Below are 26,093 nucleotides of genomic sequence, written 5' to 3' on the forward strand. Positions count from 1 at the left end.
ATTGTTCAAAACAATTAGTAAATTTTCCACAGTACATTCTTTAAAAAGAAAACAAGGAGGAAGTCGATCACGTTTTCACGGCATACTGTGCTCTGTGTTGTGAGCCGCTCCGTGTGTACGAAGTCGATCACGTTTTCACGGCATACTGTGCTCTGTGTTGTGAGCCACTCCGTGTGTACGAAGTTGATCACATTTTCACGGCATACTGTGTTCTGTGTTGTGAGCCACTCCGTGTATACGTGTGCACGTTATGTGTGTCCCACAAAAGAGGTGTACTTTCAGAAAGTTTATGCTAAAGAAGTGGTACTTCATTTCCTCAACAGTAGAAACAGACAAATAAGCCAAGAATTTTTTTCCCAGAGGGTATTTGTGAACTTCTCTGTCCCATCCATGTAAACACAGATGGTGTTCCAGTGTGCTGAGCTACAGCTCCACACTCTGACTTAGCACAAAGTCTGAATGTTTAGTCAGCGAGAAGACTGTTTCCATTTTGTGATTCATTAGGTCCCCATGGTACCTCTACTTCCTTTATTTTATGCAATCACAAATTATATTAGTTTGTCTTATTTTGATAACCCTAATAATTGAAGTTCTGCACAGGAAACTCTTACTACTATTTTAAAACATACTCATAAACCATGGCTGAGGTGACGTAAGTGACAGCCCCACAGAAGTGGTGATGAGAACTGAACAAGTGCCCTGCATTTATCCTCCAGGAAGATAAAGTGTCCAGTGAAAAAGCATTACAAGTAAGTGGAGTCGGGAAGGCACGACTCGGTGAATGCTAATACAGATGGGAGATGTAAGCAATCACTTTGGACACACACAAATTTGCTATTAGTTTTCGTAACTAAAGACCTTTAGAATAACCCTGAGAAACTGGTTCTGATATGAAAACACAGTACAACAGATGGAAGAGCTTACTAGTTGCCTGGTAGATTATATAGTGGAAATCCAATGTGATTTTGAAGTGGAATGGTAGATAGTTATACTTTATGCATAAAATGAAAAGGGTCCCCTGATATTTAACTTTGAATGAATTAAAAAAAATGAAAGCAGCTACATAGTCATCAGACATCATGACAGTTTGGGAACTTGAAAAAATGTTATTATTGACAACAATCATAAGAGCAAGTCTGTCGCACAATTTCAAGTTGGCATAAATCTCTACCTACTTCAAACAGAAGTGTAGCTCACCCTGTGGAGTGGGAGAAGATGGAAGATTAGGATATGAAAATGTCTGCATCTTTCTGGAAAATCTAGAAGAACATTTCAATGAATTTTTCAACTCATTTCTAATCTAAATCCTGATATTAAACAGCCCTGTTACCTTATCATATCCATTATAGTAGCAACCATTTACTATTACTAACTTACAGAAAGTTAGTAATAGGAATAATAAAATTACGAACACCACTGAGTGACTAAGCACACATGTATAAAATCTATAACTAATCGAGAAACTACTGCACAGCACAGGGAGCTCTGCTCTCTGCGGTGACCTAAACCAGGAGGAAATCTAACAAAGAGTGGACGTATGGATACGTAGGACTGATTCACTTTGCTGTACAGCAAGAAACTAACAAAACACTGTAAAGTGACTGTGTGAGCGTGCGCGTGTGATCAGTCGTGTCTGACTCTTTGAGATCCATGGGCTGTAGCCTGCCAGGCTCCTCTGTCAATGTGATTTTCCAGACAAGAATACTGGAGGGGGTTGCATTTCCTACTCCAGGGGATCTCCCGGACTCAGGGATCAAACCCACATCCTCTTGAATCTCCTGCATTGGGAGGCAGGTTCTTTACGACTGTGCCATTCCATTCCAATAAAAATTAATAGCGAAAAATCCTGTGGCTTTAATAATCTAACATGCTCTCGAATATAGTCAGAAGTTGTATACAGATTTTAAACTATATGTTTTGGATTTTCTTCCCCTTTAAGTTTCAGGTATGACCTAAATCAAATCCCTTACGATTATACCATGGAAGTGACAAATAGATTCAACGGATTAGATCTGATAGAGTGCCTGAAGAACTATGGACAGAGGTTCGTGATGGAGGCAGTGATCAAGACCATCCCCGAGAAAAAAATGCAAGAAGGCAAAACAGTTGTCTGATGAGGCCTTACAAATAGCTGAGAAAAGAAGAGAAGTTAAAGGCAAAAGAGAAAAGGAAAGATATACCCATTTGAATGCAGAGGTCCAAAGAATAGCAAGGAGAGATAATAAAGCCTTCCTCAGTGATCAATGCAAAGAAATAGAGGAAAACAACAGAATGGGAAAGACTAGACATCTCTTCAAGAAAATTAGAGATACCAAGGGAACATTTCATGCAAAGATGGGCACAGTAAAGGACATAAATGGTATGGACCTAACAAAACCAGAAGATATTAAGAAGAGTGGCAAGAATACATAGAACTATACAAAAAAGATCTTCACAACCCAGAAAACCATGATGGTGTGATTACTCACCTAGAGCCAGAAATCCTGGAATGTGAAGTCAAGTGGGCCTTAGGAAGCATTACTACAAACAAAGCTAGTGGAGGTGGATCAGAGAAGGCAATGGCAACCCACTCCAGTGTTCTTGCCTGGAGAATCCCAGGGACGGGGGAGCCTGGTGGGCTGCTGTCTATGGGGTCACACAGAGTGGGATACGACTGAAGCGACTTAGCAGCAGCAGCAGTAGTGGAGATGATGGAATTCCAGTTGACCTATTTCAAATCCTAAAAGATGAAGCTGTGAAAGTGCCGCACTCAATATGCCAGCTAATCTGGAAAACTCAGCAGTGGCCACAGGACTGGAAAAGGTCAGCTTTCATCCCAATCCCAAAGAAAGGCAATGCCAAAGAATGTTCAAACTACCACACAATTGCACTCATCTCACATGCTAGCAAAGTAACGCTCAAAATTCTTCAACCTAGGCTTCAACAGTATGTGAACCGTGAACTTCCAGATGTTCAAGCTGGATTTAGAAAGGCAGAGGAACCAGAGATCAAAGCGCCAACATCCACTAGATCATCAAAAAAGCAAGAGAGTTCCAGAAAAACATCTGCTTTATTGACTACACCAAAGCCTTTGACTGTGTGGATCACAACAAACTGTGGAAAATTCTTAAAGAGATGGGAATACCAAACCATCTGACTTGCCTCCTGAGAAATCTGTATGCAGGTCAAGAAGTAACAGTTAATACTCGACATGGACAACAGACTGGTTCCAAATTGGGAAAGGAGTGTGTCAAGGGTGTATATTGTTACCCTGCTTATTAAACTTATATGCACAGTACATCACGTGAAATGCCGGGCTGGATGAAGCACAAACTAGAATTAAGTTTGCAGGGAGAAATATTAATGACTTCAGATATGCAGATGACAACACCCTTATGGCAGAAAGCAAAGAAGAACTAAAGAGCCTCTTGATGAAAATTAAAGAGGAGACTGCAAAAGTTGGCTTAAAACTCAATATTCAGAAAACTAAGATCATGGCATCTGGTCCCATCACTTCATGGCAAATAGATAGGGAAACAATGGAAACAGTGACAGACTTTATTTTGGGGGGCTCCAAAATCACTGCAGACCATGACTGCGGCCATGAAATTAAAAGACGCTTGCTTGTTGGAAGAAAATTATGACCAATCTAGACAGCATGTTAAAAAGCAAAGACATTACTTTGCCAACAAAGGTCCATCTAGTCAAAGCTATGATTTTTCCAGTACTCATGTATGGATGTGACAGATGGACTATAATGAAAACTGAGCACCAAAGAATTGATGCTTTTGAACTGTAGTGTTGAGAATCCCTTGGACTGCAAGGAGATCCAACCAGTCAATCCTAAAGGAAATCAGTCCTGAATATTCACTAGAACGACTGATGCTGAAGCTGAAAACTCCAATACTTTGGCCACCTGATTTGCAGAACCGACTCATTGGAAAAGACCCTGATGCTGGGAAAGATTGAAGGCAGGAGGAAAAGGGGATGACAGAGGATGAGATGGTTGGATGGCATCACCAACTCAATGGACATGAGTTTGAGTAGGCTCCAGGAGTTGGTGATGGACAGGGAAGCCTGGTGTGCTGCAGTCCATGGGGATGCAAAGAGTCAGATAGGACTAAGCAACTGAACTGAACTGAAAGTTTCAGATTAAGGCATTAAGTAAGGGCCTTCAGGAAAGGAGAACAAGTTTCTTCTGGTTTCTTCTATATTATGTATTACCTTTGACAGTACACTATCAAAGCATTTTGATAGATCACTCTTGCATTAACAATGCTAAGTCATGGGAGAAAAAAAGCATATAACATAAAAAACTTCTGTATTATTTTTGTCTATGAACATCAGAGATGTATATAATACTGTTCTCACAGTTTTTCAAAAAAAATTCCTTTAAAAAATGTCATTTTCTTCCAAAATTAAAAAGTATGTTTTTCCTTCTGAAAAACTGAAACTGGAGATGGGGAATATGACAACAATATGTTGTATAACTCCATCAATGCTGAATTTTCTGGTTAAGTATTTTCTGGTTTTCACTGGTTAAAAAGCAGTCTGTGAAAAGACTTCAGGTAGCAGTGGCTCCTAAGCTCAGATTTCCATTTCAAAATTCATACCTATGTTGTCAAACATTTCAATTTTAATGTTTCAAGAGAAGCCAGAAATCCTAAGTTTTTGTATAAAGGTGATCTAATTTTAAAATGTTGGCAACTAAATTTGTATCTTAATATACTGCAAATGAAATTTGTAGATTCTACCCTACATCTTTGTATAGCTCAAGAGCTTATTACCTCTATCCTGATGCTTACTTTCCTGAGTTAGGTTTAATAAATATATGTTGACTCTTATGAAAGATTTAAAGTATGTTTTTTATAGAGATGAGTATATACAAAAGCATGAAGAACTCTAGACTAGAGTTGTGCAAACTTGTATCTATGTGAATACTACCATTATCAGTTATGATAATATTTTAAAAATTAGTTTATTTTTAAAATAAAAAACATCAGTTTATTTAAACTAAAACAAAAACTGTTCATTCCATTCCACTCCCTGACACTGTCAGCCACCAATCTGTTTCTCTGTATCTATGAGCTTGATTTATTTTTATTTTAGATTCCAGCTAGGAGAGAGCTCTTATGGTACTTGTCTTTCTCTGTCTGCCTTATTTCACTTAGCATAACAACCATGGGGTCCATTAATAGTACTGCAAATGACAAGATTTCATTATTTTTTGTGGCTCAATAATATTCCATTGTGTAGCTAAACAATTTCTTTACACATTCATCCACCTATGAATACACACCTTGTTTCCATATCCTGGCTACTACAAATAAACTTGGATGTGCATATGTCTTTTTGAGTTAGTGTTTTCAGTCCTTGGATAAATACCCAGAACTGGAATTGCTGGATGATATGGTATTTCTGTTTTAAATTTTCTGAGTAACCTCCACACTGTTTTCCATAGTGGCTGCACCAAGTTACAGTCCCACCAACAACGCACAAGGCTTCCCTTTTCTCCACCTCCTCATCAACATTTGTTGTTTACAGTCTTTTTGACAACAGCCATTCTAACAGCTATAAGGTGATATGTCATTGCTTTAGATTTGCATTGCCCTGATGGTTAATAATGGTGAGCATCTTTTCAGGTACATGTTGGCCATTTTGATGTCTTCTTTGGGAAAATGTCTATTTAGATTTCTTCCCATTTTATTAATTGGATTGTTGTTTTTTTTTTGCCACTGAATTGCATAAGTTCTTTATATTTTTTGAATATTAGTCCCTTATTAGATATATGATTTGCAAACATTTTCTCCCATTTAGTAGGTTATCTTTTCATTTTATTGAGAGTTTCCTTTCCTGTGCACAAGCTTTTTAGTTTGATGTAGTCCCACTTGCCTTTATTTTTGCTTTTGTTGTCAGATTAAAAAGATCATCACCAAGACCTATGTCAAGGTTTTGGTCTGTTTTCTTCTAGGCATTTCATGGTTTCAGGTCTTTCATTAATTCTTTAATCCATTTTGAGTTAACTTTTATGTATAGTGTAAGAGTATCCAATTTCATTCTTTTGCATGCAGCTCTCCAATTTTGGCTTTTTGTTAGTTTGTTTTCATCACTAAGTTGTGCCCAACTCTTGCAACTCCATGGACTATAGCCCGCCAGGCTCCTCTATCCATGGGATTTTCCAGGCAAGAATACTGGAGTGGGTTGTCATTTCCTTCTCTAAGGGATCTTCCTGACCCAGGGATCAAACTCGAGGCTGCTGCATGTCTCCTGTACTGCAGGCAGATTCTTTACCACTGAGCCACCAGAGAAGCCCCAAAGAAAACAAACAAAAACTCCAATTTTGTTTACTTTTCTTGTACATTAATTGACTATGTACATGTAGAATATTTCAGGGCTCTAATTCTGTTCCACTGATCTGTGTCTGTTTTATGTCAATACCTGGGTAGGACTATTATGAAAAAGGTATGAAATAACAAGTGCTGGTGAGGATGTGGAGAAAAGGGAACCCAGTACTTTAAATCTGTTGTGCTATTTCCTCCTAGTCTTTGTATTTTCATAAAAATTCTGTGGTCCTTCAAATCATTGTTCCTCTATAGTAATAAATCTGGGTGCTTTTAAGATTTATATTATTTCTCTCATAGGCAGCAGTTTGAACATTCAATCTTTGGGCTTATCCATTTTCGGAGTTTGCTCAGCTCCTTGAGACTACAGATTTATGTATTTCAGTAAATTCCAGATGCTTTCAGCCATTATGTAATTATAGATAAAGCCTATTGCCAATAGCAAATAAGAAGATTAAATACTTAGGAATATATCTAATAAGAAATACATGAAGCCTATAGAAGAAAACTATCAAAACACTCATGAAAGACACAAAAATAGCCTTGGCAAAATGTAGACATTCCCTTTCCTTAGAACGAGTCAACATTAAGATACAGTTCTCTTTAACTTGATTTAAAAGTTCACACAATCTCTATAAAAATACCAACAAGCTATTTTACAGAGCTAGAAATTTTAAAACTGAAGTTCATATGGAAAAATAAACATATAAGAATAAACAAGAACATACTGAGGTAACATTAAAAGGGGTGTCTAGTCATGAGAATCTTTAAGATATACCACAAAACTTCTACAATTAAAAATGTTTATTAGCACATGCACAGACAAATAAGCCACTGGTATGGCTCAGTTGGTAAAGAATCTGCCTGCAGTGCAGGAGATCTGGGTTCGATTGCTGGGCAGGGAAGATCCCCTGGAAAAGGAAATAGCAACCCACTCCAGTATTCTTGCCTGGAGAATCCCATAGACAGAGGCGCCAGGTGGGCTGCAGTCCACGGGGTCGCAAAGAGTCGGGCATGACTGAGCTACTAACACTTCAACACACAGAACATGAAATCAGAAATAGACCCCAATATACATGCCAATCTAATAAAGACAGTTCAGTTCAGTTCAGTTCAGTCGCTCAGTCGTGTCTGACTCTTTGCGACCCCATGAATCGCAGCATGCCAGGCCTCCCTGTCCATCACCAACTCCGGGAGTTCACTCAGACTCACGTCCATTGAGTCAGTGATGCCATCCAGCCATCTCATCCTCTGTCGTCCCCTTCTCCTCCTGCCCCCAATCCCTCCCAGCATCAGAGTCTTTTCCAGTGAGTCAACTCTTCACATGAGGTGGCCAAAGTACTGGAGTTTCAGCTTTAGCATCATTCCTTCCAAAGAAATCCCAGGGCTGATCTCCTTCAGAATGGACTGGTTGGATCTCCTTGCAGTCCAAGGGACTCTCAAGAGTCTTCTCCAACACCACAGTTCAAAAGCATCAATTCTTCGGTGCTCAGCCTTCTTCACAGTCCAACTCTCACATCCATACATGACCACAGGAAAAACCATAGCCTTGACTAGACGGACCTTTGTTGGCAAAGTAATGTCTCTGCTTTTGAATATGCTATCTAGGTTGGTCATAACTTTCCTTCCAAGGAGTAAGCATCTTTTAATTTCATGGCTGCAATCACCATGTGCAGTGATTTTGGAGCCCCAAAAAATAAAGTCTGACACTGTTTCCCTATCTATTTCCCATGAAGTGATGGGACCGGATGCCATGATCTTCTTTTTCTGAATGTCAAGCTTTAAGCCAACTTTTTCACTCTCCACTTTTGCTTTCATCAAGAGGCTTTTTAGTTCCTCTTCACTTTCTGCCAGAAGGGTGGTGTCATCTGCATATCTGAGGTTATTAATATTTCTCCCGGCAATCTTGATTCCAGCTTGTGTTTCTTCCAGTCCAGCGTTTCTCATGATGTACTCTACATATAAGTTAAATAAGCAGGGTGACAATATACAGCCTTGATGTACTCCTTTTCCTATTTGGAACCAATCTGTTGTTCCATGTCCAGTTCTAGACAGAGGCATTTCAGATCACAAAAGTAGGTACTTTCTAATAAATGATGGTTAGGAAACTAAATGTTAAAAATGAAACCACACAGGTACTACAAGACAGTATGGATGAATTTCTCTTTAAACTCGGCATAAGAAAGATGTCACTAACTATAATTCAAAATACAAAGGAAATAAAAGATTGATGCATTTGATTAAATTAAAATAAAAATACTTTATGCCCCCCAAAAACATGTTTTATGTTTTTTGTCATAAAAACAAAGTCAAAAGAAAACTACACAGCAGAAGAATATACCTGTAGCATATGCCCCAAGCAAAGGACTGACATGCATAACATTTATGAGATACGGGACCAAAGATTTGATAGGAAAATGAGGAGAGTACGTGAAATCAATTCTAATGGCCAATGCTGGAACGAATTGAGCAATAAAAATAAATTAAAATATTACATAATGATTATAAGAGTAAAACTTAAATATACATTAGTCCATACATATGTACATTAAAAATTTATTAAGTAATGGTGATAAAGGATAGCTATTCCTTTCAGAACAATTGCAACTTAAAAAGATAAAAGGAAAGAAGGAAAAGAAAAGCATATACTCACTGATGAATAGTTAAATAAGCAATTTTTTTCAGAGAAAGAGTATTTGCATAGTCACAAAATATCTCCCACAAGACACTTATTAACAAAAAAAGGAAAAAAAAAAAGTAATCTCATCATAGCAGAACAACTCAGCATATAACACCTTATCCAAGTTATCAAGGTTAAAATTGTAAAAAAACATCAACAACATGAATCCATTGACATGATACACAGAGAAGTCCATCATTTCTGTGGTATTACCACCAAAAAGGCACAGTCACATTCTAACCTTAAGAAAGTATCAGAACAATTGATAAAGAAGAGCATTCTACAAAATAACTGTTTTGCAATTTTCAAAAATATATATGTCACGAAATACTCTAAGAAAAGACCGACCACAGACAGAAGACCACAAAGACCCAACAGATCACTGCAGTGAGTTACCCTGGACTGGATCCTGGAACAGAAAAGGGCCATTAATGGGAAAACTGAATAAGGCTGGTATTTTTATTACAGTATGATACCAATGTTATTCCTGGTTTTGAGAACTGTAGTACAGTTATGCAAGTTGTTAACAGAGGAAGCTGAAAGCTACCTGAGAATTACCTGTACTATTTGTGCAATTCTTCATACATCTCAAATACAGAGAGAAAGATCATTTTTAAGTTCTTAAAAAACTATACTGATATAATGATTTAAAAACAGACCAGCGTTATCAGGAGTGGGAGAAAAGACTGATGACACAGGGGTACAAAGAAATGTTTCTGGATGATGGAAATATTTCTATATAATGACTGCACTGCTAGTCACATGACAATCAATACTCAGTTGACAAAACTCATTGAATCATGCATTGGTGAAATTTTGTTACATGAAAATTATATCTCAATAGAGATGACAAGAAAGAATTTGAAATGTTTTTTTAAAAAAGATATTTAAAAAAATGTTGGGTTGCAATGCCAGTATAAGCAGAACACAGAGCAGAGCTACCAAGTAAGAGTACATGCTCTTACCAGATTAATTAACTGTGTGTGCACTACATCTTCTACCAAAACTGCTGTTTCATGAAGAGGCCTCCGAGCATCACCTAAAGAAAACCTGCAAAGAAAATCAATATGCCAAACATTAAGAACTGTAAAACTGAAAAATATCAATTATAATACTCTGCTTAATAAAGTACAGATTGGTCTCTCAAATGACAGAGTATAATTTTCTATGACAAAGAACTGCAACTTTCCTACGTAAGCTGAAACTTCCAGAGAAAAGAACAGTGTCATCAATGTTATTTCTTGATTCGTGTGGGCATCTTTGAGGGTGTTTACTATTTCAAAATGTAAAATTTTAACAACCAATTCATTATATTGGTAACCAGAAAATCATGTTACCATACTCAAATAACCAACACAGTTGGCCCTTCATATCTTCACGTTCTGTATCCTCAACTAAACATGAATCAAAAATACTTGAATTTAAAGAAACAATTCCAGAAAGTTCCAAATAGCAAAGCTTGATTTTGCCATGTATTGGCAACTATTCACATATCATTTACACTGTATTTACAATTATTTACATGACATCTACTTTGTACTAGGTATTGTAAGTAATCTAGAGATGATTCAAAGTATACAGGAAGATATCTCAGGTTAAATGGAACTCGTTATTGTTAACAAGGGCTTCTCAAGTGGAACAGTTGGTAAAGAACCTGCCTGCAGGTGTAAGAGATGCAGGATCGATACCTGAGTTGGGAAAATCCCCTGGAGTAGGAAATGGCAACCTATCCCAGTATTCTTGCCTGGAAAATTCCATGGACAGAGGAGCCTGGGGAGTTACAGTCCATGGGGGTCTCTAAGAGTCGGACATGTCTGAACACACGTGAGTGCGTGCACACACACATACACACACGTTCTTAACATGTTCCCCACCATTATGGAACAGATGGTCTGACGGAATGATGAAATGACCTTCGGAAGGCTGAGCGACAGTGCCAGTAAGGTGGTAACACCTTGTAGAGCAGGGGTAAGGTTTTCCAGAAGACTATACAGCCTATGAATCAGCATCCAATACATGGTGTGGTTTCTCCCACGCACAGAATTCACAGGTCTAGGAATTAAGGGATGGAAAGGGAGAGGCACCACTCATCGTTACTTCTAAAGACCCACTAGCAAAATTGTTGCTTCCTGTTCCCATGGTCTTATGAGTTGCTAGCCTAGAGGTCTTAATTCCAGAGGGAGGAACGCTTTCACATTTATTCCATTGACACAACAATTATTCCATTGAATGAAACTTAAGACTGCAGCTGAGTCACCCTGGGTTCCACATGCTTCTGAATCAACAGGCAAAGAAGGAGTTACTGGGTCGGCAGAGGTGAGCGATACTGACTCCCCAGTGGAAACTCTACTGGTACTCCACAGTGGAGGTAAGAAAGAGTATGTCTGGAATACAGGAGATCATTCAGGGTGTCTCACAGAATTTCCATGCCCTGTGATTAATGTCAATGGAAAACTACAACCCAATCCTGGAAGGGCTACTAATACCTCAGATCCTTCAAGAATGACGGTTTGGGTCTGTCCACCAGTTAAAGAACCACAACCAGCTGAGGTGCTTGCTAAAGGCAGGGGAATACGGAATAGGAAGTGGGAGAAGGTAGTCATTAATGCAAGTTACAGTCATCTAACCAGTTACATAAAGGGCATTGTAATGGTCATTTTGTTATGAATACTTTTTTGTGTGTGAATACTTCTTTGTGGGGTTGTTAGAGAAATATCTTGTTTCCTTCCCTCTCTTACTCCCTCATCATGTAACATAAAATGTGTTGGACTTACAGCATTTATATCATAGTATTTAAGCTAGGAATATTAAGGAGAAGTATAAATGTCACTCATGGACTTAACCTCATCTTCTAGGAAAGGGGTTAGTGCAATTTCAACTGTGTGCTGGATAACTGTATCATCTTAGGTACAATTGTGACCCTGTTATTATCTTTATTTGGAGACTAAGTATATTTTAAGGAGATATGGGTGCCAAGTTGATACGGGTGATGGTTAATTTTACATTTCAGTTTAACTGGACCATTAAGTGCCCAGATATTTGGTTAACATTCGTTTGATATGTATTTGAAGTTATTTATGCATGAGGTTAATTAACATATGAGTCAGTAAACTGAGTAAGGCAGGTAGCTTCTCCAGTGTGGGTAGGCATCATCCAATCTGTTGAAGGCCTGAATACAACAAGAGAGGAGTAAAGAAGAGTTCAACTTCTCTGCCTTCAAGCTCAGACACTGGTCTTTGACTGCCTTTGAACACATTTTGGGACACCATCAGTTCTACTGTTTCTCAGGTTTTTATACTGCAGTTTTACCCTCCCCTCATCACATTCTTCCCCAGCGGCTTAGATGGTAAAAAATCTGCCTGCAATGTAGGAGACTCAGGTTCATTAGATCCCTAGGTCAGGAAGATCCCCTGGAGAAGGGAACAGCTACCCACTCCAGTATTCTTGCCTGGAGAATTCCATGGACAGAGGAGCATGGCAGGCTATAGTCCATGGGGTCGCAAAGAGTGGGACACAACTTAGTGACTAACACTTTCACACTTTCATCACATTTTTTATTTCACAGTATACATTTTTTTACTTTGTGTATCATTAACAAATTATTGTAGTTATTATTTCTACTACTTTGGTCTTATAACCTTCATACTAGATGTATAACTGATTTACCCACCATTAAAACATTTGTGTATTCTGAATTTAACCAGTAGAATTTGTACTTTTATATATTTTACTACTACTAACTAGTATCCTTTCATTTACTATCAATGAAGTTGCTTTAACATTTCTTATAGGCTAGTCTAGTGGTTATGAACTCCTTCAACTTTTACTTCCCTGGAAATTCTTCATCTTTCCTTCAATTCCGAAGGATTACTTTGTTGAGCAGACTTCTTTTGGTTGTCAGGAAAACAAGAGTAAACCACAAATTTATTAATACAATTAACTACATAAAATCTGAAAAAAGAAAATCTAAATGATCATCTCAATACATGTGGGAAAATCACTAAACAATTCTTCACTGGGACGACCCAGAGGGATGGTATGGGGAGGGAGGAGGGAGGAGGGTTCAGGATGGGGAACACATGTATACCTGTGGTGGATTCATTTTGATATTTGGCAAAACTAATACAATTATGTAAAGTTTAAAAATAAAATTAAATTAAAAAAAAAAAAAAGAAACTTCATGCTAAAAAAAAAAAAAAAATGAGGAATAAAAAGAATTTTCTCAATCTGATGAAGAGAATCTACCAAAAACCAGATAGGAAATAACTTACTCAGAAGCATTCAAACCTTCTGAAATCCAAACCAATATAAGGATTCCCCCTATCACCACTTTTCGTCTATATAATACTAAGATTACAATTACAACTTAAGGCAAGAAAAAAATTTAAACTATATGAGCACTGCAAAGGAAAAACTAAATTGTTTTTATTCATATAATCTGAATATCTACAAAGAAAACTCAAAATAATGGGGAGACAAATTATTTCAAGTAATACTAGTCAGAAAGTTTTTCAATTGTAAGAGCATCTAAATAGCATCATTAACACAAAGGCAGAATGAACTCACTGAAACAAATAATGGAGTGTTGGGAGCAAGGGAGATAGGAAATGATCCTTAAAGGGTATAAACCTCCAGTTATAAGATGAATAAGTTCTTGGAATGTAACATACAACATGTGACCCAGTATTATATTACATGCTTCAAAGTTAAAAGAGAGTAAGTCTTACATATTCTTACCACAAAAATGAAATAGTAATTGTGTGATGTGATGGAGGTGTGAGCTAAAGCTATGGTGGTAATCATTTTGTAATAAACAAGTGTATCAAATCAACATAGACTCAAGCCTACATAATATATCAATCATATCTTAATAAAGCTGAGGGAACAGCACACAAAAGCACAAAATGCAATTAAAATATATATAAATTGACTCTAAACTTTCTGTGAGAGAGTCAAGAGCCAAGAATAGTTAAGATATCTATATATCTATTTTATGTGGACTATTTTTAAGTCTTTATTGAGTTTATTAAAATATTGCTTGTTTCATGTTTTTTGTTTTTTTGGCCACGAGGCATGTGCAATCTTAGCCCCCCAACCAGGTATCAAACCTACAACCCCTCTACTGGAAAGTGAAGTCTTAACCACTGGACCACCAGGGAAGTCCCAAGACACTTTTGAAGTATAAAGTGGGAGGAGATATCCTACAAGACTTACTATAAAGCCAGAATAATTAAAGATACTGTGTTACTGGTAAAAGGACAAACAAATCAACAGAAGAGAAAGAGCATAAAAAGTCCCCATCAGAGGATAAACGCCACAAAGGCAAAAATCTTCTATTGAAAGATCAGCTGTTATCCTTATGGGAATTCCCTTGTGTGTTATTTGTTGTTTTTCCCTTGCTGCTTTTAATATTTGTTCTTTGTGTTTGATCTTTGTTAATTTGATTAATATGTGTCTTGGGGTGTTTCGCCTTGGGTTTATCCTGTTTGGGATTCTCTGGGTTTCTTGGACTTGGGTGATTATTTCCTTCCCCAGTTTGGGGAAGTTTTCAACTATTATCTCCTCAAGTATTTTCTCATGGTCTTTCTTTTTGTCTTCTTCTTCTGGAACCCCTATGAACACATGAGAAAAAAAAAAAAATCTTCTGTTATGTTCACTGACATATTCAATATTTAATTCTTTGGACTGCCTAAACAAAGTTTCCCTTTGGTTATTTTAAGGTAATTGAAATCTCACACAAAAGTACAAAGTTATCAAAACATCCACTTCTGCTTTATTGACTATGCCAAAACTTCTGACTGTGTGGATCACAGAAAACAGTGGAAAATTCTTAAAAGAGATGGGAGTACCAGACCACCTTACCTGCCTCCTGAGAAATCCGTATGCAGGTCAAGAAGCAACAGTTAGAACCAGACATGGAACAACAGACTGGTTCCAAATTGGGAAAGGAGTACGTCAAGGGTGTATATTGTCACCCTGATTATTTAGCTTCTAAGCAGAGAACATCATGAGAAATGCCAGGCCAGATGAAGCACAAGCTGGAATCAAGTTTGCAGGGAGAAATATCAATAACCTCAGATATGCAGATGACACCACCCTTATGGCAGAAGCGAAGAACTAAAGAGCCTCTTGCTGAAAGTGAAAGAGGAGAGTGAAAAAGTTGGCTTAAAACTCAACATTCAGAAAACCAACATCATGGCATCCTGTTCCATCACTCGTGTAAATAGATGGGGAAACAATGAAAACAGTGACAGACTTTATTCTCTTGGGCTCCAAAATCACTGCAGGTGGTGACTGCAGCCATAAAATTAAAAGACGCTTACTCCTTGGAAGGAGGGTTATGACCAACCTAGATCGCATATTGAAAAGCAGAGACATTACTTTGCCAACAAAGGTCCATCTAGTCAAGGCCATAGTTTTTCCAGTAGTCATGTATGGATGTGACAGTTGGAATATAAAGAAAGCTGAGCACCAAACAACTGATGCTTTTGAACTGTGGTGTTGGAGAAGACTCTTGAGAGTCCCTTGGACTGCAAGGAGATCCAACCAGTCCATCCTAAAGGAAATAGGTCCTGAATATTCATTGGAAAGACTGATGCTTGAGCTGAAACTCCAATACTTTGGCCACCTGATGCAAAGGACTGAATCACTGGAAAAACCCTGATGCTGGGAAAGATTGAAGGCAGGAGGAGAAGGGGATGACAGAGGATGAGATGGCTGGATGGACTTGATGGACAGGAGTTTGGATAAACACCAAGAGTTGGTGATGGACAGGGAAGGCTGGCATGCTGCATCATGGAGTTGCAAAGAGCTGGACATGACTGAGCAACTGAACTATCAAAAGGAAATAATTAACTCAAAGATAAAATAACGAATTCAATTCACATCTCTAGTAAAAAGAATATTTTTAAACTACTTTTTATATTATTAAAATGTACAAATAATTACCAAGTTTTATCTCATGATTTTATAAACTTTTCTTCTAAAAATGATCGTCATTAGTATAAACATGTGAAGTATCAAATCAGCTAAAGATATAACTAGGGATGTGACTTTGATGAGTATATTATGTTAATTTTCAGGGTTTTTAGTTCTCCAGCTTTAATTTACATGTTTTCTCCTATTACTTCTGCCAACTTCTTTTCCCCACATATAGAAAGCTAGATATTGTCCTAATGGTTTTTGTAAGACAGAAATGAAAGCCATTGTACCTAGCTATGCTGCTGCTGCTGCTGCTAAGTCACTTCAGTTGTGTCCAACTCTTCTCGACCCCAAGGACTGTAGTCTACCAGGCTCCCCATCCATGGGATTTTCCAGGCAAGAGTACTGGAGTAGGTTGCTCCAGTACCTAGCCATAGTCACCTCTTTTTGCTCTGCGGCACATATAATATTTTTTAATCACTTAACGACAAAATCCAAGTAACTGGTCAGTCAGTCAGTTCAGTCGCTCAGTCGTGTCTGACTCTTTGTGACCCCATGAATCACAGCACTCCAGGCTTCCCTGTCCATCACTAACTCCCGGAGTTCACTCAGACTCATGTCCATTGAGTCAGTGATGCCATCCAGCCATCTCATCCTCTGTTGTCCCCTTCTCCTCCTGCCCCCAATCCCTCCCAGCATCAGAGTCTTTTCCAATGAGTCAACTTTTCGCATGAGGTGGCCAAAGTACTGGAGTTTCAGCTTCAGCATCATTCCCTCCAAAGAAATCCCAGGGCCTATCTCTTTCAGAATGGATTGGTTGGATCTCCTTGCAGTACAAGGGACTCTCAAGAGTCTTCTCCAACACCACAGTTCAAAAGCATCAATTCTTCGGCGCTCAGCTTTCTTAACAGTCCAAGTCTCACATCCATACATGACCACTGGAAAAACCATAGCAAGTAACTGGTAAACTTACACAAATCTTTTTATTTTCTACCCCCATTATATCGTACTACTCACTGATGCCTTGACTGACTTGTCTTGGGACTATTCCCAAGCAAAAGGGTCTGATGTTCAATTTCTTCACATACTGCCTAGATGCCTATAACACCATCAATGTTGCTGGTGCAGCTTCCACTAAAGGTCTTTCAGGAAACTTTCCTGAAAAAGTTGTCTCTCCCTTGGTCTTCTACAGTAGCTTCACTGCTGTAACACACAAGTTTCTATTTTAGTTTTCATGTAACTTTGATAACTATGGTCACAACAAGCAAGACAGTGGGCTTGCCTTCTCACCCAAACAGGTCTGGTTTTTATTCAATCCCAGAATACAGTGTCTCAGTGGGCAGCTGGACTTGAGCAGCAGATTCTGCAATTCCCAGTGTACAATGGAAGTATGAAAGAAGCATGACTATCCATAAGGTGAATTTATTCTTCTTATTCTGTACACTTAGACAGAGGAAAGCATATGCTGAACAAAACCAGGGGACACCTTTCCAAAAAGTCTGCAGAACTTACCACTAAGCCTTTCAGTACTTTTGTGTGTCATGTGTAACCCTAACACAGTCTAAAATGGGAGATATTCTTTATATAGACATCTATTAAAGTAAAAAAAAAAAAACTATTATTAGACAGTGCCGAGTAAAATAAAGTAAGAACTAGTTACAGAAACAGTTCCAAAATACAGAAAACAAAGGTTTAAAAATATACACTGAGTATTACTACAGTCAGTATGTGTTTCCAAAAATACAACAAAACCTTATTTCGGTAGTTTCTAACCTCAGTTTAAAAAAAAATTGTTTTTTTAAAAAGGAAGGAAGATGCCAGATATTTGCTATCTTACTCTATGTTAACCCCTATTTGACATCTTTGATTAGTAACTTATGCCAACATGTTTCCCAAGCATGGTGATACACTTTCAATGTCTCGGAAATTTCTAATACATTATTATTAATCATAATCTTGAGCTAACTTCCAGATCCTATGTAAATGTGTATATCTGATGATGTATCTATCTACAGACCCATTCTCCTAACATCCACTTATTACCAACTGCTGAAAACAAATCAACTCTAAATTCTGTTTTTTAAAATAATTATAGCAGACTTCAGCTTTTAGAGCAACTAAAGAAAAACAAACTGGAAACTACAGAGAGTTTTCTTATATCCCCTCATCTCTCCCTGCATCCAGTTTCCCCTATTATTCACATTTTGTATTAGTGAGCCAGTATTGATTGTTAAGTTGTTATTGAGTCTATAGTTTACCTTAGGGGTAACTCTGCGTGAGATTCTCTATTAGTTTTGACAGATGTATAATGATATGTATCCACTATTACACTATCATATAAATGGTTTCACTACAAAGCCACTGAGGTTGGCCTATTCATCCCTTTGTCTTTTGTAATCCCTGGCGATAACTGATCTTTTCACCGTCTCCGTCGTTTTGTCTTTTCCAAAACGTCATATAGTTGCAAACACAGAGTATGTGATCCCTCAGATTGGCTTCTTTCACGCAGCATTATGCATTTAACACTCCTTCATGTCTTCATGGCCTGATAACTCCTTATTTATTACTAAATAGTATTTCATTGTTTGGATATAGCATGGTTTGTTTATACACTTATCTACTAAAGGACATCTTAGTAGCTTCCAAGTTTTAGCAATTCTGATTAAAACTGCTATAAACACTCATTCAAGTTTTGTGTCGGTGTAAGTTTTCAAGGTCTTTGGGTAAATAACAAAGAGTGTGTTTACTGGACCATGTGATCAGAGCGTGTTTAGTTTTGTAAGAAACCGCCAAGCTGTCTTCCAAAGTGTCTGTACCATTTTGCATTCCTATCAGCAATGAATAAGAGTTCCTGTTGCTCCAGATCCTGTCTGGTATTTGGTGTTTTGGATTTCTGTCATGCTAATAGCTATCTAGTGGTGTTTCATTATTGTTTTAAGTTCTAATTAATTTATTAACAATGTACGATGTGGAACATTAACACCAAATTCTTTTAACAGCTATAACTGTAAGAAAAACAAATTTTTTCAGCAAGCATATACAATGCGTATATTTATCTCTTTTTAAGTCATATAAATATACATGTAATATTAGTACAATGACACAGCATAAAACAAACACAAAAGAGAAATTTCAAAGAGGTAAAAAAGGATCAAACAATATTTTTTAAATAAGTATTATTTTATTTGGGCTTCTCTTGTGCCTCAGTAGTAAAGAATCTGCCTGCCAATGCTGGAGACGCAAGAGACATGGGTTCAATTTCTGGGTCAAGAAGATACCCTAGAGAAGAAAATGGCAACACACTCCAGTAGTCTTGCCTGGCAAATCCCACTGATAGAGGAGCTTGGCAGACTACAGTCCATGGGGTCGCAAAGGAGTAACAACTTAGCAACTAAACAACAACAAGTATTTTATTTATTAAAATGAGAAAAACAATTTTGCTCTGATTAAAAACAGATATAAATAGAGAATGAACTTATGGTTGCTGATATGAAGTATGAGGGTAAAAGATAGTTACGGAGTTTGGGATGGACATGTACACACTGCTATATTGAAAATGGATAACCAACAAGGACCTACTATATAGCACAGGGAACTCTCCTCGATGTTATGTGGCAGCCTGGATAGGAGGGGGCTTTGGGGGAGATTGGATACATGTATACCTATGGTCGAGTCCCTCTGCTGTTCACTTGAAACTACCACAACACTGTTAATCGGCTATACCTCAATACAAAATGAAAGGCTAAAAAAAAACACGTAGATTATTAGCTTTACCAACACTTCCAGTTTGCCTAAGACAGGGATTTTGCAAATTATTTTCTACCAAATAAATCAGGTTAATTAATACTAAAAGCCAGAAAATTTTATTTTTTAAGGCAATGAATGAATAATACATAAAGTTTGTATACTATTTACTTTCAAACAATTATCCTGTTATTTTAGTTCTAGAGTCCCAAAAAAAGCACGTGGGGAATTTACCCCTTCATTTGGAGATTAAGTTTTTCCATGTTGTGGAGTTGAAGACTAAGTTCATGGTAGTCAGTGGCGGAGGAGTAGAGACCCAGATGAATGTCACTGTAGTCACTGCCTCCACTCAAAGAAGAAACAGCACCCAGCTGAATGAGGCGCCAGAGACGTGAGCCGAGAAAAAAACAGATACAATTCATATGGCCAGTACCCAATTAGGAAGATTACAATAATGCAGCTAAAAGTCCCACTACATCCTGGTCATCAGCTACAAAGAAGAGGCAATCAGTTATGATGAAAAGAAATTAGACTGAAAGTTAGATGACCTGGTTCTGGTTCCTACTCTGTGGCTAAGAAGTACTGTAACCTCGGGCAAGTAACATTTCTGGGGACCTCGGTTCCTCAACAACGAAAGGAGGGGACTGGATTCAATGATTTTTAAGATGCGTTTTCATATATTTACCTCAGACTATGAAAGCAGCTATAATCCTTCAATAACTCAAACTTCTATCTTCAAGAATTCCAAGAAAATTATATTTTAAGAAAATCACTTTTATAACTCTTGTAAGAGAATTAAATCTTACTAAACTGAGTAAACTGGGCAAAAATCATGAAATTAAGAAAAAAGAAAAAAATTTTAATGGGTAACAGAATGAAATAAACAAATAAAAACAACTGGAGGAAGAGCAATAAAGCTACAGTTTATTCCTGTACTATAAGTGGAAATATTTCCAAGAAGCATTCCACTGCCCCCTTAAAAGACCTATACTGAGGGAAAGTACCACAGAGTTTTATATTATTCTTTTTTAGTATATTTGACAGGGTCAGCTTTTGAGTCTAAAATACTTGTTTTCAAATTTTCAAGCCCTGATTAAGAACAGGACTGAGTAAGTTCTAATTAAAGACACTCTTCGATTAAAGAGATCCTTTCCCAATTTGTATGTCTGTCAAGGCATTACACTGGACACTTTAGCTTACAATTTTGTCAATTATACTTCAGTAAAGCTGGGGGTTGGGAGGAGAGTCTGAAAAGGAAGCCAAGGAGGTAAGTTTAGCAAAAATCTGTGACAGAGAGCCTGCTAGAGCAGTCCAGAAGGACACCAGGCCCACAGGCAAATCTGCTCATAAAGACCCAGGAACCAGACTTACAAGGACAAAGAGGCACTTCTTTACCGCCTTGTGTGCGGCCTTTTGGACGCTGCGTTGCTTTCAGTACTTACCACTGGCTACAAACTCTAATGTGGTTAAATTATTCTGGATACTGTGGTTAAGTAATTGCTGTGGTCTTGGGAGCTAGATGCTTTTTTTTTTTTTAAATTACTTCTGGTTTTCTGAACGTTTTCTACCTCAGGTAATCGACATTACGTTGGAATGGACCACTGTGACTACTGCGTGGTATTAGAAGGCCCTGGGTGACTTTCTGTCCCCAAAAGAAAGTTTCCTTTTTCTCTTCAAACCACTTATTTGATTATACTTTTATAGGCTAGGTATTACTATAATACCCAGGAATTTCTCCTAACTGGAATTAGAGTGAATAGCAGGCTAGAGCGTGAGCACACACTCAGTCAGCCAACCTGGCACTAGACGGCACATGCAAACATGGACGTCACGCCGTTTATGTCATTCCTACCCAGTATTTGCTGAGACTGATTTACCCTCTGTCCAAACGGCGAAAAAAAAGTACACAAGTTTGACCATGAGCAGTCATTTAAGGCAATCAGACAGTCATAAACACATGCAAATTGTCCTTACTCTTCAATTTTTAACACCACTAACCTTTATAACTCTATGATTTTATCTACCTGTTTTCCAACAGAAGAAATGAATTCAATTAGCAATGGCTCTGAGAAAGCCAAAGTGACAAGTAAATTAAAATAATCAAACAGCTAAGACAACAGTTTTTCTAGATATGATGTTTTTTTCATTGCTTGCTTGATTTTCAATATCCATGCTCTTGTCCTTTACTTTAGCATATATTCACATAAAACTTTGAGAATTATTTTTAGCATTTTATAACCTTCCATGAAGTAAGTATAAATATCTTAAGATAAATGGGCTTCTCTGGTAGCTCAGTGGTAAAGAGCTAATGTAGGAGACATGGGTTTGATCTCTAGGTTGAGAAGATCCCCTGGAGAGGGAAATGGCAACCCACTCCAGGATTCTTGCCTGGGAAATTCCATGGACAGAGGAGCCTGGTGGGCTATACAGTCCAAGGCATTGCGAAGGGTCAGACATGACTTAGCAACTAAACAACTACTTCTTAAGAAATAAGAAAAGCAAAGATTATGAAATTATCATTATGATGTGAAATTTACAATACTGATGGGGAAAAAGATATAAAAATACATACATTTGTTTAAAGTAAAAGTTAATACAGGCTAAAATTCTGAAAAAGCATTTAAATAACCTACAAGTATTCACTACTGTAGGTATTAACACCCAATCAACAAGTATTTACTGAGGGCCTTGAATGTGACAGGCACTATTCTACCTGCTGAGGATACATCGATGAACAAAACAGGTTAAAAAAAAATGAGTAGAGTTTGCATTCCAATGAGGAAAGGATACAACAAACAATATACATGATAAATTACTAAGTAAATGGCTTATATGATAAAAAAATGACAAAGGAAAAAAGAAAGCATAGAACAGAATGAGGAAATGAGACATGTGGGACACCAGAAGGGAGACAGTAAATATCAAAGTGGACATTTATTAGTTTCTGACATGTGAAAGAAATGGCTTTTAAGAAATAGGAAAGAGAAAAAAATCAGAAAACTAGGTAAAAACCAAAACCCACCTAGGAAAGCTCCTCTAGAGTTACGAGAGCATGAGATATAGAACTATGCCTCTGAGGAAGTTTATGAAAATGGCCTCATATCTGTATGAATTTCTTCTAACAATTCACAGAGCAATTTCTCTCACGTATACTGCATTCTGAAAAAGCAAATAGCCCTGTATTCAAACTCTAATGCATAACAGCATAAAGCAACAGATTATAAGCACTCTTTATTTCAGGACAAAAAAGAGAATGAATGAGAAGCATACCAATCTCTGCATGTTAGGTCAGGGAAGGACCTAAAAGATTGAGTCCATCTTTTCTAAAGAGAGGGAAAATAAAGGTCAGAGAGGTCAAATAACCATCTCAGGGTCACAAATCCACTTACAGGTTATTTCACCCAAAATTCTTTTTCTGCAATACCATGTTAAATGTATAAAAACTGTAACAAATTAGACAACTTAACCTTCAATGCTCATTAATCAAAGATTATGATTAACAAAAATGATATAAAGGAAATTTAGTTCAATTACTTTATAAAACTGATTTTTTGAGGCTTTTAGAGAGATATGTAGTAACTTCAAGCAAGTTATTTTTAGTCCCTTAGGCTCTCAAAACATTAAATCACACAAGGATTTAACTATCTTATTATTGCCGAAATTTAACAGTAAAAATTAACTTTCTATAAGATTGGATATAGACACAGCTTAATAACAAATTTCACCCAAATTTTCAAGCATATTTCATGGACTGGGTATCAGAGATTTAAGAAAGTTAAAGAGATTTTGCCTATGGCATTAGCCAAGTAAACTTGAGAATTACATGCTGTAAGATGGTCACTTAAAGATAAGAGAATTTTGCACTATACAGATATTAAAATAACTAGCAAAATGTGGCATACTATTTCTAGCATCTCCCTAATTGATGTTGCCCATAAAAATAGTAATCTGTAGTTAAATAAATTTATGAAATAACTTGTATTTTATTCTTTTCTAGATTTGCAATGCATGTTCCTATTTTAGATACTCTGAAGAGTTCTGGAGGAAAGAAACTTTTGGTTTTTAATGTATTTACTGTGTATGTAATCATTTTTCTAAGCCCACTTAGTAATAAAGCATTGAAAATCAATTTAGGCAACACTGACACAAGCAGAAAGAGTCTAATATGACTTAAGAACTTGAGTGATGGGATCCAAATATGCTGCAGGCTAAGGTGCTAGAACTTCAAGGCTGCTCAATTTCAAACAAGGAAGTGATGGTGCTGATAATAACAAGTAGTTGGTTTCTCTGATTTAATCCCTTATTTGACAGATGCTCATTGCGGTTCTCTACATTAGGCACTGTGTGGTACACAACTGTGGTGCTGGAGAAGACTCTTGAGAGTCCCTTGGGCTGCAAGGATTTCAAACCAGACAATCCTAAAGGAAATCAACCCTGAATATTCATTGGAAGGATTGTTGCTGAAGCTCCAATACTTTGGTCATCTAAGGCGAAGAGCCGACTGGAAAAAACACTGATGCTGGGAAAGATCCAGCAAAAGGAGAACGGGCCGGCAGAGGATGAGGTGCTTAGATATAATCACCAACTCAATGGACGACAGGGGAGGACAGAGGAGCCTGGTGTGCTACAGTTCATGAGGTCACAAAGATTAGGACATGACTTAGCGACTGAATAACAACAACATTAGGCACTGAAATTTACACTAGCTGAGAATTTTTAAAGTTACCACAAACTAAGGATTTCTCTGTAGCTATGGTAAGGAGCCACCAGAATCAGATTAAAACTCATCGGATCCCCTAACAGTGGCAGGTCCTCACTTCTGAAAGTCAATTAGGAGTAGACTTAACTTGCCTTTAATGTGCCAACCAATGCATATCAGTCTCACCTGAGCAACCTCGTCTACAGATGACGTCAGCCTCCAGAACAACACTGATCCCTGAACTCCGTGCATCCCCAAAACTCTACATAAGGTCAGTCATCTTCCCTGCTGTGGCACTGTGCTGGACCGGCATATACACCTCTCTCCTCTGGTCACAAAAATAAATCTAGTTTTCTCTATTTCAGATACTGAATTTGAACAATGGTCTCATAACACTATCACACAGTGTTGAGAAAGACTGCTTTCATGACCATGTGAGCCTAACCCCTTATGCTCTCTTTTTTCCTCCTTTTTATTTGGAAAGATTTCAAGTCAACAGCAAAATTGAAATGAAAGTTCAATGGATACCTAAAAATCCTTCAGCTAGTAGTATCACTGTTAACACATTAGCACGTTTGCTTTCTCACACATGGTTATACAAATGCACACAAATGCACATTACACACTATACACATACGTACTTGAATCTATTTTTCTTTGAACAGTAAACACCTCCTGAGTGCTTTACCTGTGCCTGACATGAATTATGCCATTTAAGCCTCTTAAAGATGCAACAACCCCGTATCACTATGCCAGTCCCTTCCCATCTTGGAGAGACGTTTCTTACAGTAAGTGAGGTTCTATTTGCTCACTTCCATACACTGGGCTTACTTTTGCAATCAAGACCTAGATAAAATATCCAATCTATCTTTCACATAACAGATTTTTCAAAAATATGACAAAAGTTTACTTAATTTTTTCAGGTAAGTAGAATTTTTTAATAGTTTGAGATATCATTTTTACACCATAAAATTCACATATAAAGTGTACGATTCAATGATTTTTAGTAAATCTGCAGAGTTGTACTACCATCACCATAATTCAGTCTTAGAACATTTGCATCATTCCAAAAGATGCTTCCTGCTGAATTACAGCTAGTCCCCACTCCCATCCCTGGCCCCAGGCAACCACTAATCTACCCAAAGAAACCTTGCACCTCCCTCTACTGTTCTTCAAGGTTAAGGATTCCTCATTTCTTATCATTTAGGTCTCTACTTAAGGGTCATATCCTTGGAAAGACTTTTCCCAATTACCATCACTTCCAATCCTCACTTGAATCAGAGCAATTAGGCATTTATTTGACTGATACACAGAGGTCCTATCCACGATGATTTCATCTGATGAAAAGGTTCCAAAATTTTTAAATAAACAAAAGGAATGAAAACCTCTAAGTTAAGTGTTTAACAAGTTATAAGCCAAATATTAAGTCCTGTAATCTAAAAGATATCCTGAGACAAAAGATTCACTAAAGAACCCCTTGTGAGCCAGCAAGAGTTGAACCAACTATCAAGCTGCCTTTGTCTGGACTATAATTTTCCATCTTATCCATAAGAACATCTTCTTGAAATTTTGTACTCTACTGCCATGGCATTACTCTATCAGGAAGGGAAATTATTTTTACTCCAGTATGAATTGTTAATTCATGTAGGTTCCTACTCATTACAGATCCCAGAATTTTATTGAGATTGATGTCAAATTCACTAGGGTGTAATGACTAGAAATCTCCCTT

At 37.4% G+C, this 26,093-nt stretch overlaps 1 protein-coding gene across 7 annotated transcripts in view; it reads right to left on the bottom strand.

Annotated features, from left to right (window-relative positions):
- The window catches only part of SUPT3H (SPT3 homolog, SAGA and STAGA complex component), a 416,365-nt gene that overhangs the window by 195,882 nt on the left and 194,390 nt on the right, over positions 1 to 26,093 (bottom strand). For 6 of the 7 annotated variants that reach the window (XR_009732847.1, XM_061398331.1, XM_061398330.1 and 3 more), the window contains exon 3: positions 9,966 to 10,050. The exons of the other annotated variant lie outside the window; for it this stretch is intronic. Coding sequence is in view for 5 of the 6 variants with exons in the window: in XM_061398331.1 (XP_061254315.1) it covers positions 9,966 to 10,050 (85 nt within the window). In the remaining variant the exon portion in view is untranslated. The remainder of the gene's footprint in view (positions 1 to 9,965; positions 10,051 to 26,093) is intronic. 7 annotated transcript variants of the gene reach the window in all.

Source organism: Bos javanicus, chromosome 23 (assembly GCF_032452875.1).
Source record: "Bos javanicus breed banteng chromosome 23, ARS-OSU_banteng_1.0, whole genome shotgun sequence".
Lineage (NCBI taxonomy): Eukaryota > Metazoa > Chordata > Mammalia > Artiodactyla > Bovidae > Bos > Bos javanicus.